General features: G+C 36.3%; 1 protein-coding gene and 2 long non-coding RNA genes across 3 annotated transcripts; all 3 read left to right on the forward strand.

Annotated features, from left to right (window-relative positions):
* The first annotated feature begins 578 nt into the window (after positions 1 to 578).
* Positions 579 to 6,240, forward strand: LOC114362946 (uncharacterized). The gene is made up of 5 exons (XR_003656736.1): positions 579 to 1,189; positions 3,292 to 3,724; positions 3,985 to 4,145; positions 4,974 to 5,275; positions 5,981 to 6,240. It is a non-coding gene; the product is annotated as an uncharacterized LOC114362946 (long non-coding RNA).
* On the forward strand, positions 1,939 to 2,906 carry LOC114362947 (uncharacterized). The gene is made up of 2 exons (XR_003656737.1): positions 1,939 to 2,169; positions 2,394 to 2,906. It is a non-coding gene; the product is annotated as an uncharacterized LOC114362947 (long non-coding RNA).
* Positions 6,241 to 7,732: 1,492 nt separating the features above from the next.
* Positions 7,733 to 10,959, forward strand: LOC114362937 (uncharacterized). Its single transcript, XM_028318523.1, has 5 exons — positions 7,733 to 7,943; positions 8,354 to 8,398; positions 9,475 to 9,642; positions 9,971 to 10,198; positions 10,634 to 10,959. The coding sequence occupies exons 1-5, from the start codon at positions 7,733 to 7,735 to the stop codon at positions 10,837 to 10,839; spliced, it is 858 nt and encodes a 285-aa protein (XP_028174324.1). The 3' UTR covers positions 10,840 to 10,959.
* The last annotated feature ends 6,182 nt before the right edge of the window (positions 10,960 to 17,141 follow it).

The following is a 17,141-nucleotide window of genomic DNA, read 5'->3' on the forward strand; positions in this document are numbered from 1 at the left end:
GCCTTTATGCTTTAGTTCATTAGGTCAATGTAAATAAATTAATGTGATTTGATTAAATTTTATTACGTTTTAAAGTTCATTATAATCGAGGCAGTCTTAAGGTTCATAACCTTCTATTTTTAGTTACAATTCTGAAAGATTTTATCATACCTACGTTTCCGGGGAAAATATAGGTACAATTCCGTCAATATTATAACCGTTTTAAATGTCTTCAGTCATAAAAAGATAGTGAATTATCTTTCCAGAACCATTGTACCGGTTCATTCCCTCGTTCAAAGGATGCAAACCTTTACTGATGATGAACGGGTTCACATATTCACAGCGAGATCAGTCCCTGGACTACTACTGTTCAGAGAAAGACTCCGGTTGTAAAGCGAGGATAAAACTAACTGCAGAAGGAGCAATAAAGGAAGCTATATGCAACCACATACATCCTCCACCAAGATATANGGAAATCGAAGATATTTAAAATATAATTAAAAAAAAATTTGAAGTCAGTTTTTTTGCTGATTCGTGATCAGAATAAGATACTTAATGAACTCCCTAAATATGGCGGGTATTGAAATCAACACCCTGTATAGTGACGGATTCAGGGGATTATATGAAGATATATTCTTAGCAAATTAGAACATGTCATAAAAAATACGCAGCATTACATACAGTTTATGCTTTAGTTTAATAGGTCAATGTAAATAAATATGATTTGATTATATTGCGTTTTAATTGAATTATAATCGAGGCATTCTTAACAGTCATAGCCTTCTATTTTAATTACAATTTTGGAGGAGTAGCTTGGAAGAAATAACAGTGGTTTAATTATTATTAAGATATTTAGGAAGATTTTACCAAATCAATATACAATTCCGTCAATATTTCATCATTTTAAATAAAAAAAATATGAATTATCATTCCAGAGCCATCGTACCGGTTCATTCCCTCCTCCTCCAAAGGCAAACCTTTACTGATGATGAATGGGTTCACATATTCACAGCGAGATCAGTCCCGGAACTACTACTGTTCAAAGAAAGATACCGGTTGTAAAGCGAAAGTAAAACTTAATGCAGAAGGAGCAATAAAAGAAGCCATTTGCAACCACATTCATCCTCCTCCAAGATATTTAGTGACGAAAACAGGAAATTATGTGAAGTTGTGAATTTACATATATTTTAGCTGTAGGCTGTGCAAAAGTGTTACGTAAGTTGTACGTAAGTACTTAACTTATAGGTACCATATATTTTTGTAAGCTACATAAAAAGCCCTTTATTTTGATACACCACTCGATAACTTTTGAGAAAAAAAGATTTTTTTAAAGACATTGTGGAGCCTGAAATCTGCCATTTTGATTTTTTCAATTTTATTTAATATAGCCAGTGTCATTCTCACGATTTATACGAGTTTAATGACACCTCTTACGCTAAAATCAAGCCATTTAGGCTGTAGGCCGTGCCAATGAAATATACATACATACACTCGAAAAATATAACCCTCCTTCTGGGACAGTCGGGTAATTGGAATAAAGACGGTCTATCAACACCAACCGTTCATGTCACTAATAAGTCGCAGCATTACATACATCAGTGTCATGCCTTAGGCGATTATCACACTGCACCGCGCTCTGCCGCGGTCCGCGTGGCTACATAGGTATAAAGAATCCCGCGCGCAGACGCGTTGTCAGTGTGTTGTGCCGCGCGTGTTTTCTTTACAAACTGAGGTGCTTGCATACAATGATTGAATCTGTCGTCCCGCGTACCGCGGCGGAGCGCGGTGCAGTGTGATATTCGCCTTAATTGGCTTTATTTATCAGGTGTAAATAATTGTGGATTAATAAAAATATATTATTAAGTTCAAAAATGTTGTAAAAATTGTTTTAGTGTTTGTCTTCTTGGTTGGCCTATTTAATAAATAAAATAATGTTTTAATTTTTCAGTGCAACCAAAACAATCTTAAAAATTCAAATTAGGGTAAAATTGATTGAATAATTTAAAAATAAATAGAGGGATTAAATCCTAGTTTTGAGGTCAGCCCACCAGAATCTGTCATCTATGTGTGAACTGTTACATGACACATGTTACAATTTATTATCCAGTTCTTGATTGCAATTTATATAATATAAGTGGAATGATGACTTGCGAAAAGTCGCCGACTGAAGTTTGGCTTGCCAAATCCAAGGTAAAATGCTGTCTAGGCAGATGATGATTTATATTAATTTTATAACCTTTTTAATTGCAACTCTGGAAAACGGGGAGCAATAATAAACAATAACAATGGTTTAACATATTTAGGAAGATTAACACCTTTTTAAATGTCTTCAATACTCAATACTCAAATCTTTATTGCATTTCACAGTGTACATTAGGTCTAATCAATAAAAAGATAGTGTATTATCTTTTCAGAATCATTGTACCGGTTCATTCCCTCGTCGAAAGGCAAACCTTTGCTGATGATGAACGGGTTCACATATTCACAGCAAGCTCAGTCCCTGAACTACTACTGTTCAAAGAAAAATAATGGTTGTAGAGCGAGAATAAAACTAACTGCAGAAGGAGCGATAAAAGAAGCCATTTGCAACCACATTCATCCTCCACCAAAATATATAGTGACGATAACAGGAGATTATGTGAAGTTGTGAAGTTACATACATTTTAGCTGTGGGCTGTGGCAAAAGTGTTACGTAATCTACCAGCTAGTCCCAATAAAGGAGTGAAAGTTGTAAAAAATAGCTCCACCTGCGGAATTACAAATTGCTACAAGTGACAAAATTAACTAACCTAAGCCTTGAAAACGGTACGATGAAGGAATACAACTGATTTGTGACTTTTACCACGGGGATGACATTAACAGACAAATGCCAGGCATGAAAGATGTGAAAACAGTCAAGTCGAATGCGGGAATGAAGTTACGAATGCGAGAGAGCAATGATTAAAACAGAAAAGCTTTCGAAATGTTAAACGATACTCGTCTTAATTATTGACTTGTTAAAAGAAATAACGAGACACTACTTAATAAACGTTTCACAATTTACAGACTTGTGAGTTTTGGTCTTATGATCCGGAATAACAGTGTACCTTTTTCCTCCTGACCATAATAACTAAGTAACTAAAATAAATATAAAGTGAACATGTAAAAATGTAATTCTTTCAAGATTCAATTTCATTAAAAAGTTTTTTATGTTATTGATACGTTACGTTATATGATGTCAAATTGCCCTTGCGATAATGGTATCGCCAAAAAATTTCACAAAAAAGAATTCATATTTTTTTAAAATTTAAATATTGTTATTTATTATTCCAGAACAATCGTACCGGTTCATTCTCTCGTCTAAAGGCAAACCATTATTGATGATGAACGGGTTCACATATTCCCGACAAGCTCAGACCCTGAACTACTACTGTTCAAAGAAAAACAACGGTTGTAGAGCAAGAATAAAACTAACTGCAGGAGGAGCGATAAAAGACGCCATTTGCAACCACATTCATCCTCCACCAAAATATCTAGTGACGAAAGCAGGGGATTATGTGAAGTTGTGAAGTTACATACATTTTGGACCCATTCTCTATTTCATTGTGCTCTGACAGGGTATCGAAGACTGCTAACTTTGTTTGGACACTAATCCATATCCATAGTTCTGAAAATATGTGCTACAGAGTACAGACAAGTGTAGTGTAAAATAAAATATCGTGATTCAAACAAATGTTTTTGAATTCAAATTAGTTTAACGTAAAAGGTTGTGTATTTTTTTAAAGATTACTAATTATTACAAATTAATAATAGTCCCGTTAGCTCCTCGTACTAAGCTAAATAATTATGCTTGAATCACGAGTGAGCTCACTAAAATAGTTGAACGGTGGCGGGGACCGAACCCGCGTTCCCCGGATCACGAGTCGGCCAGTCCGACCCCTTCACCGTTCGGCTATCGTGGCTTACAATTACATTTTACAATTATTATTCTAACTCTAATCAATGATGAAAGATTCTAACTTCCAGGACAGTGGTACACAATGATACAGACTTCTAAAGGAACCCAGCTGCTGATGATGAACGGATTTACTTATCGCAAGGATAATAGAAGCAGGAACTATTACTGCTCGAGGAGGATGAGAGCGGGATGCAGGGCTCGCGTGAAGTTGTCCGAAGAAGGGAACGTGGTAATTGCTAATTGTGATCACACACACGAGCCCCCAAAATATTATCAAACTATGTCAGGGACTTATGTAAAAATGTAAACCTTAAGCCTAGGCGCAGACCATCGATTTTTCGTCGGCCGATAGTATAGTCGGGCAGTTGATCAGTATGGGCATGTATGGAAGTGCGCACATTACACCGAATTGATTTGGCCGATTCTTCATACAGTTTAAAATCGGGCACAACTATCGGCCAACTAAAAATCGGTGGTCTGCGCCTAGTCTAACACTTTAACAGCAGGGCGATTTATTGCGCCGCTACTTCTAGTGCGCGGGCGTTTTTCGGCATATTTGTATCGACTATAGAGTTAGAGAAATTTAAGGAGCACGGAACGAGTTCGTGGGTCGCTGTGAAAGTGTTAATAACTTTTTTGAAGGCATTTGGAAAACATGTTATATTCATATCGCAATCAAATCGCTAATATGTCATGTTTGCTAATTTTGTACCTATGTATATTCGACAGTATCGACAATGACTTAGATGAAAAAGTTTTCAACTCGTAATATCACAAAATATAGCAATTAAATGTATTTTCAAGTTACAAGTGTCATAATAAATAAATTAAGCTAACTTATCTTAATATTATCAAGGCATTTTCTTCGACAGACACTCAATCTCAAACTGTTCATTGCTGTTCAAGACCATACTTATTTTTGGATGTCTTATGGCACGTAGTTAAATTTAGGTACGTAAAGCCCGGTCTGTGAGCACGTAGAATTTTGTCCAATGACCCAAAATTCTACGTGCTCGCAGACAAGACTAGTATTTTTTATTTTATAATCGAATTATAGTTTCAGGAAAAATGTCATACAAGTTCATCCCGTCAAGTAAAGGCAAGCCACTGCTGATGATGAACGGGTTTACATACTCACAAAATGCAAGCTCTCTGAACTATTACTGTTCCAAGAAGAATGCTGGGTGTAAAGCAAAAATAAAATTGAATAAAGATGGAGCCATAAAAGAAGCCAATTGCAGCCATTTTCATGCACCGCCAAAATATATAGTGACACATGAAGGAAATTATATTAAATTGAGTTAAAATAACAAAAAAACTGGCCAAGTACGTGTCGTGGCACGCGCAGTGTAGGGTTCCGTAAGTAGTTGTCTGTCGTTACCACAATATACTTCGGGGCTTGACCCATTTCTCGCAAAATTACAAGGATTAAAGTTTTTAATTTTTAGTTTTCACCACTTCCTTCAAAAACAAGTGACAGCGTGGGTAGCTTAACACTAATAAGCAAATATTTTATATCATGCCATAGCCAATAAAATTATCTATTAGTAGAAGTAGAAAACAGACACAAGTTTCATACATTTTAAAGGAGTAAGAATGGATTTAATTAGAAAAATAAATATTTTTTTCACTTCTTTTTCAGTTATTTTCTAACACAATAAAAACCAGGTCGTTAAAGTATGTTTTATTTGCATTGTATTAATATTAAGCTATTCTACAAAACGAATGTTAATTTAATAGTCTACGTCTATTAGTTTCGACGTCATTGTTGAACAAAGATACCCCTTCCCAGCGGTTCCATAGTGCTGTTAACATGCGAAAATGTACTGCCTGAAAGAATCACTCAACCTATTCCGACTACATGACTAGACTAGTATGGAAGCAAAACCTCGGACAGACAGACAGACATATCCAAACTATAAGGGTTCCTTGTTAGGACTACGGAACACTAAAAATGATACTAATCATAATGAACGTATAGTACCCGCGTCAAATAATTCGTGACACCCAATGTAGTCAAAAAGTTAGATCTAAGTAGTTTTTTATTTTATAATCGAATTATAGTTTCAGGAAAAATGTCGTACAAGTTCATCCCCTCAAGTAAAGGCAAGCCACTGCTGATGATGAATGGGTTTACATACTCACAAAATGCAAGCTCTCTGAACTATTACTGTTCCAAGAAGGATGCCGGGTGTAAAGCAAAAATAAGATTGAGTAAAGACGGAACAATAAAAGAAGCTAATTGCAGCCATTTTCATGCACCGCCAAAATATTTGGTGACACATGCAGGAAATTATATTAAATTGAGTTAAAATGACAAAAAAGCAGTAAAAATGTTGCACTAAACTTATTGTTTAGAGTATTAGGTTATTCGACTAGTGTTTTTTTTTATTATTGTGATCTAGGTACATGAAAAAATGGTACATTTTACTGTCAGTAAAGCAGGCTCGTGACATTAGTGATTTATAAAGTTATTATTTTAATTTTTAGCGTTAAGAGTCGCATCTCAAAAAAATATAATTTAGCATACTTATAGTTTATCAAGATTGATGTTTTGGGTGTAATTATGTCTAGAATTTACTTTAGTTCGGCTATATTTGCCGTAGAATTGATGAAAGGTGAAATAAACGCGTTTTCCTAACGTACTCTAAGATGTCCCTCGCTTGATAAATTTTGATTTAATGATTGTCAAGTTCAGCGAATTGGGGATCCACAATCCACAGACAAATTGAGTGCTAGAGGCGATCTTGTACGACCAAGAATGAACTGATGATTTATTTTGTCCGTCGGAAAAGTAATAAAAAATAATGGATACTTTTTTTTTCATTCTAAAATAGTTATGTTGACTTGAAATGTCGCGTGGCGTCACCACTTCTCAGTAAAAACTCTACAAGGCGTGATGTCACGCAACATTTCAACTGTTCTTCTGTCTGATGAACTAAATTACAATTTTGCCATTTGGCCAACATGCTCACGTTATAATTGTAATAGGCTAGATGACAAAATTTCAATTATTTGTCCGTCAGACAGATAATTAGAAAATATTAGACTCATATTTTTTATTTTCTTTCATAGTTAAATAATAGGAGTTAAAATGGCGCGTTACGTCACGCTTGAGTAGATTTTTTACTCAAAAGTGACGTCACGCGACATTTCAACTCAATATATTATAATACTGTAATTATTCGAGTATGAAAAAAAAATAAAAACTATGTCTCCAAATTTTTTTTATTATCTGTCTGACGGACTAAATAGTATTTCGATTTCATTACCCAGTCATTATCCCTATTACTTTGTTTTAGTGTATAATTCAAGAAATGTTATTTTAGGATTAAGCGTGTGTGTTTTTAAGTTTAACTGAGTTGTATGAAAGTTATTTGATTGCAAAAACCTGATGTTAAGTGAGATGCAGTCTAAGATGTATTGTAATAACAGAGCAACAATAAAAATATCACAATATTTATGTGTTGTTATTTATTCACTATTCTGTCCCATTCAAATGTAGACCATTTTCTAATGTCGACTGGAGAAAAGAGGTAAAGTGTTTCTGTTTTTAATGGCTATTATTGCGAAAAAACTTGTTTTTTATTTAAGGACGTAGCACACTTACCAACCCGGAAAGGGATCGGAACCGTATCAACTCGAGGCGGTCAGTATTCTTTGTATGGAACTCCATAATGAAACGCACACCTATCGGCACCGTCACGTAAGCGCCTCGCCTCGCGATTGACAGTGCGCGAAATGCGATACGGTGTTGATCCCTTTCCGAGTTGATAAGTCTGCTATGACCTTTAGTCACCGTTTCGTTGTATAAAAATGAAAATTCTTGTTACTTTTGTTACAGAAAAAGCAACAGATCATTGCGACAATGTGTCGATTGACAGTGATCAACAGTATGAGATTGAGTATCTTGAGCAAGACGATCAAACATATTATGAGGATATTGAGTACATAAATATAGAGGAGAAAGGTAAAGAAATTGAACACAAGATAAAAAGCATTTGCAAGCAACCTGTCTTAGGAAAAGGTGAGAATTATTGTTTACTAGCTTTTGCCCGCGGTTTCACCCCGCATGAAATTTAGTTTATCACAGATCGTCATAAATTATAGCCTGTATGTTATTCTGGGTTATAAACAATAATACTGTAAAGTTTCATCAAAATCCGTTCAGTAGTTTTTGCGTGAAAGAGTAACAAACGTCCAGACATCCAGACACCCACACAAACTTTCGCATTTATAATATTAAGTAGGATATTTGACACAATTATATTTAAGTGTTGATTGATAGAATAATAAAGCCTGTAGTCTTTTTCTAGCTCTTTACAATGTACTTGTATTAACTGTTGAATGAATTCAGGTCATATTCAGGTTTCACAATCGTCATTGATTTTATTAGTGATCAAAAGAGTATTTTCTTTTAAATGTTTTTTTTTTCAGTTAAAGGAAAAACTTGCATTTGGAATTTCTTCGACTTGGCTAAAGGTGAGAATGTGTACACGTGCACGTTCTGTTCAAAGGAAATAGCAATTTTTCCAAAAAACGTGTACAACTTACGGCGTCATATCAAGACTTGTCACACCAAAGAATTCGAAATTATCATGAAATACGCACCGCCGCATGATTATCTAAGAAAATTCGTCAAATTAGAAATATTTAAGAATATTCACCAATCAATGGTGAATTAACTAAATGGATTGATATAGATGACCCACGCTGAACTGTCCCACCAAACTCAATGACAGGGGGGCGCTACTATTGTTCAACTATATGGTTTCCAACATGGCAAAAATCGGAACCAGCGATCCGGTATTGACGGTGGCGCCCCACTGTCAATGTCATGGATAGGACAGTTCAGTATTTTGGAACTATACTACTGCTCAAGTGCTCAATGCATGACAGTCAGCGTCAAACAGTTTGTGACTCCCAAAGTTGTGCAACACGTCTTTGTTTCAACTGGAATAACTTGTGTTAGTTTGTCAACTTTTTGGCCACTTTGGGTGTGACGAACTACACTGGTCATCATAAAAATCGACCCTCCCGCGACAAGCACTTTCAAACGTATGCATTCTGGCACCATTTGAAAGCCTAGTTCTAAAGTTTATTTCATTAAAGGAAAGTTTTTACCCCAAAAATGTGTCTTTAGAAGGATCCAGACGCTTGAGACAACTTTTATGGTTTTAATACTGTTAAGTTGAGATTAATCGCTATCCATCTGTTAAAGAGGACACGGGAGATCATTATTTGGTTTTATAACCATAAAATTGGTCTAATTGATCCCAGAGGTGAGCCCAAAGTGAGATCTTTTTTCAAGTCACATTTATTGTATATGTTAATCGTTTATTAAGAAATTAGTAGGAATTAAATGTGTTTTTCTTTAAGGATATTTATTGGGCTTTCAAATAACACCAATATTGTTGGGGCACCATGATTGTGTGTCAGTAGAAACGAGTTTTCCTGTAAAACGTAGGTGGGCCGATTTTTGTGATGACCTGTATATTTGATGCTGACTGTACCAGTATATTTTTTACATAATAAATTAGGATTCATTAAATTTTTAGCGGCACTTACGTCCGATGAAGGAGAATCAGATGAATCAAATTTCCCAAAAGAGGAGTCTGTATTGGTTTCTTTGTCAGCTGAAGATGAAACTCAAAACGAAGCAGAATTAGACCTTCAATTTGTAGAAGAGATTCAAAATATTTGCAAGAAGACCATCATTGGTAGATGTATGTATTATCTACAATTTTATAATACAATAAAATAATCATATACTTACTAATGCGCTGGATGCAGGCCGCTTCTATTTTGTGCTGCTACTTACCGGGCGATGTGGAAATCATTGGGGGAGGCCTATGATCAGCAGTGGACGTCCTGTGACTAATGATAATGATGATAATGATGCTTAAGCCCGTATTCACAAACATTACTATGAGGTCACATGAAACAATCACAGAGCTCTATTCAACGCTGTGCGTTTGATTTGCTGCTTCACTTAAGCAAGAATCGTTTGTGAATACGGGCGTTAATCTAATCAAATATTTTGTTTGTTTCTAGCGAAATCCAAAACCTGCATATGGAACTTCTTCAAACGCGGAAAGGACAATGATTATGTATGCATGTTTTGTTCGGCATCTATAAAGGTGTACGCGAACTTCGTGAGTAACTTGAAAAGACATCTTCAGTCGCGGCACAAGAAAGAGTACTTGGTGATATTATCAAGCGCGCCTATTACTGATTCCATTCACCAAAGGCGAAATAGAAATAACAGCGACAGTTGTGCAGGTAAACATATTGAAATATGCAGAAAGATAAATACGGGACTATTCCCACCTCTCTTACCCACCACTGCAACTCCTGTGTAGCCAGGATCTACAGCTTGACCGCCAATAAAAACCAACAAATGAAGGTCATGTTTGTCCCGGGGAAAGTTAGAGGAAGATAAATAGGGTAAATATCCAGTCATTGAACCGAACATAATAAAACGGCCTCATAAACGTAACAAGAAGGCGCTAGATGCAGGCCGCTACCATCCGGTCAATAAGGAAATCATTAGGGGAGCCCTATGTTCAGCAGTGGACGTCCTGTGGCTGAAATGGTAATGATGATGATTAGCAGCCACTAAAACAGTCATATACATAGAACTTTATTCGACCATAGCCCAATGGAACAAATGGGAGGAAGGCTTGCTTGATGGCAACATATTTTTTTTATTTTCAGATATTTCCGAGTCATTTGTCAAAGATAACTTTGACCGGCTCTACAACGGGTCGTATTTGTGTAAGCACTGTCAAAGTGTCTTTGAATGTTCTGGAAACCTGAATATTCTGCACTATCACGTCCAAGATAACCATCTGGAAATGAATCAAGATCTCAATGAACATGGCGAAATCCAAATGGTCATAGTACAAACATCTGAAGAATAAATAATAATTATGCTGGGTCGCACAAACTTTCATTAACTATAACAAACGTTAAATCAGTCAAAATCCGTATAAACATACACGGTTATGGTTATACTTACGGTTAACTAAGGGTGGTGAAACTTAGCCTTTAAAATACTTTTGTTTATATAAAGATCTTTTGTAAATAAAGATTCTATCTAATCGTGTGTGTGTTATTTATAAAAAAATCAAATTACAAGTAGTTTTATTTACTAAGCATAATGTCACGCTCGCTCTTTATTTTTAGGTCTATACTACGACATAGTGAAGTCTCAAAAGGGTAAAGACCTGATCCTCATCGACGGGTATACATTCTCCTCGTCGAGGACGAGGAAGTTCTGGTTATGTTCCACCAAGAACCCCAACTGCAAGGCGAAGCTGACGCTCGACAACGATGGGAGAATTACCAAAATACACAACGTACATTGTCATAAACCTAGGGTGTATAAGAAGGCATCTGACGGGACGATCATTCGAGTTTGATACGTAATATTTTTTATTAAAATAAAATCAAGAGTAAGCGCGATTAGGTACGCACATAGCCTAATGGTTAAGATATTGTTTATAAATTAATTATAGCATTTATTATTTTGATTATTAACAATAATACTGTAAAGATTAATCGTAATCCGTACAGTAGTTTTTGAAGAAAGAGTATGTAGATTCTTTCTGTTTCCATTCCAGCCCTATTTTTAATTAAGCAACATTAAAAGCTAGGTAATGATGTAAATTATAAAAGAAATTAATTATATTTTAGGAATTATTAGAATATTTGTTTTTTATTGGTGCCTTGTTGATTGGGCAAAGAATTTTATATTGACTTAATTGGAAATAATAACAATGATTTAATATGCAGCACACAAGCAAAACATCCTGTATATTGTTTTTATCTGTCAACTCGCGTTACTAACTTTAATTTGCTTTTAGAAAAAGCCTACATATTTGTGAAGTCTCGAAGAGGGAGAGATCTCATAATGATGGATAACTATACTTACTCTCACGTGAAACCCTATTGGAAGTGTTCCAGCTACCCTCGATGCAAGGCCAGGCTGAAGCTAGACAAGGAAGGCAATATTACTTGGGTGCACAAACAGCATAGTGCGCACCCTACGCGGAAGTTATTCGTATCTAACAGCGGAACGAATTTTGTCATATAACATTTAAAACTATCATGTTCATGTTGCATTTTTTACAGTTTATCGTTATAAAAGTTTTTGTTGCAAAATCCCGTGAGAGTGATGACTTTTGTCATTTCGACGTATAAGCCAGTTAATAAAGTAATATTAGAGGGAAATGTGAGGAATACAATTTCTGACTTCGTGACTTTATTTAGACTAGTTAGATGAATATTTCCAGATTACAGGCTTTCTAGATTCTAGAGCACATGTTTCGAAAACTATACAAGTTAAAGAAAATTTTTACTAATGGGCTGAGCTAGTGAGCGCGTTTAAAAAATCTCTATCATCTTTAGAAAATAAGTAAAAGTTGTGGATTTATATTGAAATTGTGTGTGTGTTATTTTAATGAATAAGAAAAAAGGCAATAAAATGTTTCCTTGATTTTGAGTTACAATGATTTTTGACTAAGCATAAAATTTTTGCAGATATCTTCATCTCCAGACGACAGCACATCAAGTTAAATACCGAGAGATCTTATGTACAACCCGAACTTGTTCGTCAACTCGCACGTGTCAAACTCGCAAGCGCGTGCGAGTCGGCACCTTCCGATTTTTTACCTATTTTTTTGTAATCAACTCGCACGGAAACGATAAGTGACCTCACTTGATTATTTCCAAACTATAAAAGATATCGAAAAACTAATTACTGATCCTGAAAGTGCTTAACAAGCTTTATCAAACGGTATCAATAACAGATTACAGTATAAACTAGATCTATCCGAAAATTCAATGTTTTCAGCTTCGACGACGAACAAGCCTAACAAGTTGTAAATTACATTTTGAATCAATAAAGATGTTTCAATTACTCTTTCTTTTGCGTAGTTATTATATCACAGATTAACTCATTATTAGAACTATTGAACTTTCTTAATTTACGTATTGCTTTAATTGTTTTGTTAGTTTAACTTAGTTGGCCTTAATTTTTTTTAAGTAATTCCACAAGTTCATTTTCAATTATTATTACTTATTAAACAATATTTTATTTTATCTTCATTTGGCTTTTAAATATGTGTATAAAAAGTTTGTCATGAATCAAATCGTTTTAGGGAGTGGATCACAAGCAGGTTCGCCCAGAAATGAAACTGGATTTGAAATAATTACATCCCAGCGAGGAAGGTCGGTACTACTTCGTGCAGGATACAAATATAATAAACAACGAGAAAATAAAGACGGTTCCTGTATTTGGAGGTGTTCTAAGAGAAATGTATGCAAGGCAAGATTAATTACTTATAGCAATAACTCTATCAAACGAGAGGACAGTCACGACTGTGACTGATTTTGTATCAAAGGAATTGGAGCTTAACTTTAAATACCTAATAACTACCTGTGCCAAGCCGGCCGCTAGAAAATTATAATAAGCCAAATTCTCGAGACATTTAATTTTATATTGTTGTCATGTTGATTTATATTAAAAACCTATCTGAAAAGTATATTCTGTTTTATTTTTAAACTTAAGTTGTTTCAAGTGTTTTGTACGATTCAATATAGGTAATTCATTAAACCGTTTTTGTAACTGACTCTTCAAACGTCAGATTTCATAAACGTGCGAGTTGACGACATAAAAAACGGAAGGTGCCAACTCGAGAATTTAGGCGTGCGAGTTAACGAACAAGTCACCCAGCCGAGTTAACTGCGCACCTGGCAGCCGTGACGTCACATAGACGCTCTGGTACGGACGAGACGAACGTGGTGGGTCAAGGCACAGAATAAGTAATAGTACAGGTACAGAAGGATTACTCCGCAAGACGATTTAAATAAATGCGAGTCTTGCTGCGACGCGATACAGTGGAATTCAGCTCGCACAGCACTACGTACTTACAATTTTATTCACCTACAAGTTTTGTCTCTTTCTATCGCGTGCCTCTGAACTCTTCTTACGCTGTTAGGGTTGCTGTCTAGTGGAAAAAAATTATAAATCTACTTATATGTCATGAGGTACGTACCTCATGACACCTATGTATGTAAGTACGCATTCATTATGGAAAACCTTGGGAGAGGCCTTTGTCCAGCAGTGGACGTCATTTGGCTGAAACGAACGAACGCATTCTAAGCAGTAGTCATGGTAGATTAGGTTCCTATACTATCCTAAGAATTATTGATTACCTACATGGCCAACATACCTTTTAGCATCTTTGGAAAGCGAAAAAAAAAAGATAAATCCGGTAGATTACTTTTCGTTTAAACACCCGAACGCCGCACAATATTTCTTTCTCTTTATGTCCATTTTTAAATAATACTTCGATCATAGAATTAGGTACTACTACAACGCACGCCACGCGCCAGCGTCCTGACGAGCGCGCGCGTGACACTCGACTGATATATGTAATACCCGCCGGCCCGCGGCGGGGCGCTTCGCTGTAGGTAATTATCGGATGTACCGCGCGGAGTGAGCCAGGCCTGGTCAAGGTAGCCTTTTGAACTAAGCGTCACAGACGCAGCGTCTTTAATTTTGGTCTTGTGCCACCGACGCTGCGTCACAACTCGCTTCGAAAGGCTACCTTTAAGGCCAAAGCTAAAGGTTAAAGCTAAAGGACGCTTAGTTCGAAAGGCTACCTTGAGGTGTACGGGAGAGTCGAATTCCAGCGAGGTGCGCAGTTAGCTCGATCGGGTTGTGAAAGGGGTGATTTTGATAACCTATATGATGTGCTGACGTCTTCGTACGTATGTGTAATGGTGTTTGTCGTTTATTCACCAAATTCCATTAAGTAGGTAATGTTAATTATCTTTACTTTTGCCTGTTACCTAGCTGCCCTTCATATTTCTTCCATGTACGTAATTAATTAAAAAAAAAATTTTGGTTCACAGCGGGAAAAAGCTACAGAATTGTAAAGTCCCAAAAAGGGAAGGATCTGGTATTGTGGGATGGCTACACATACGCAAAGCTGGGTGCCAGTTACTCCTGGGTTTGTTCCACGAAATACCCCCATTGTAAGGCCAAACTGAGACTGGATAAAGGAGGATTGATTACAGAGTCCTATCCCGTTCATACACACCCTGCGAAGAAACTTTATGTCACCCAAAGCGGCACTGTAATTAGATTTTAAAATGTATTAGATTGTAAGTCTGAATGTGTTGACTCTAGATACATAATATTAAATACTTTTAACGAATTTTATAACCTAATCGCAATCGCAAATAGCAGCGCGTTTTTTTATCTGTGTGTTCTTTGTATTTATTGGAATAAAAACCGTTATTTTATTTCAGCGTGTATGTCAAATTGTAATCAGTGTTACTACACTCTCTACTCGTAATAAAAGACGAAGTAACTGCCTCTTAAAGAGTTTTATTTTTAATTGAAATTACCCACTTATATGTTATACATATATTTCTATCTCCACATAACTTACTCATGATCGTATACAAAAAGTAGTCTCATTCGACGTTGGCTATTGGACGCAATGTTACGTTTATGTCAATGTTACGTTTATGTCACATAGAATTTAGTCCAATGACCCCAAGCTACCCATCCTTATCGCTGGCGCGTAATTATGTTGTTGTCGCGCTCGCACACTCACTGCGGGCGCCCGTCGCACAGTCGCGACAGCAATATAATAGGCTAGTTGCCTAAAAAATTTTTTTTAGTCCGTAATGTTTAATATCAAAAAATATTGGACACGTATATTTTTATTTGTCAATCTAACAAATAATTACATAGTTATGGTGCGTTGAAGTTGCGCACGACGTCACAACGTGCGGCATTTTTAAGCAAGCGTTGACGTCACGGGCCTCTTCTTATGAACTTTGGGGCGCTTTATTTCTTTAAATTTTCATTAGTTTGAAAAAGTGAAAAATACGTGTAGAGTATTTTTTGATAAGTTAACTGACGGACTAATTAAAACTCTTGCTTTTTGACCCAGGCAACATCCCCATTACGCGCGAGCGATAAGGATGGGTAGCTTGGGGTCATTGGACAAAATTCTACGTGCTCACAGACCGGGCTTTAGTAGTACATCACATGTGGTATAATACAAAACATGTAATACCTAACCAACAAGTCTTAGGAGTTGCCAATCCTCAACTGCTCGTGGATTAGATCAATTGGAAGGAGCTTACACCAGTTATAATGTTTGCAGGATTGGTCTATCATTGGGTGAAGTCTCGAAGGGGAAGAGATATGATTTTGCTCGACGGGTATACCTACCGTAAGCTTCGCGATAATTACTGGTTGTGCTCCACCTTACAAACCTGCAAAGCCAAACTCAGGCTTGATAATAAACAGGCCATAATTTGGGCCGATAACGCACACTCACACCCGAAAAGAACATGATATAGACGTGCAAATGGAACATATGTTTGTAAAAAGAAAGGATTATAGTGCGTTTTTTTGAGAATTCATCCCATAATATTTGTTAATTCTGATTCCTGACAAAAAGTCAGGAATCAGAATTAACAAATATTATTGACGGTTTTTAAGAAGTTTTTGATGTGTTTGTGTTTAAATAAATCATCTAAATTATGAGTAGTAGAAGGGACTTTTTATTTAACACTATGGAGTAAACCTTTGCATACAATAAAGATTATCTATTAGCCATAGGACGTCCACTGCTGAACATAGGCCTCCCCTAATGCTTTCCACGTTGATCAATTGGTAGCGGCCTGCATCCAGCGCTTCCCTGCTACCTTTACGATGCCATCAGTCCACCTTGTAGGTGGACGTCCCACGCTGCGTTTTCCGGTACGCGGCCTCCATTCCAGAACCTTGCTGCCCCATCGGCCGTCAGTTCTGCGTACTATATGCCCTGCTCATTGCCACTTCAGCTTGCTAATCCGATTAAGATTATCTATACTTCTATACTAATATTATAAATGCGAAAGTAACTGTATGTCTGTCTTGCTTTCACGCCAAAACCACTGAACCGATTTTGATGAAATTTGGCATAGAAATAGTATTAGTCCCGGGAAATAACATAGGATAGTTTTTATCCCGGTTTTTGAAACAGGGACGCGCGCGATATAGTTTTTCTGTGACAGACAAAATTCCACGCGGGCGAAGCCGCGGGCGGAAAGCTAGTAGTGTATATTTTTTAGAATCTATCTCCTAATGTTTGTTTTCTTTTTTTTTTAAGGATTGACCTATAAAATGGTGAAGTCACGGATGGGAAAAGAC

The sequence above is a fragment of the Ostrinia furnacalis genome, unplaced genomic scaffold, assembly GCF_004193835.3.
Source record: "Ostrinia furnacalis isolate ACB-3 unplaced genomic scaffold, ASM419383v2 OfSCF6932, whole genome shotgun sequence".
Lineage (NCBI taxonomy): Eukaryota > Metazoa > Arthropoda > Insecta > Lepidoptera > Crambidae > Ostrinia > Ostrinia furnacalis.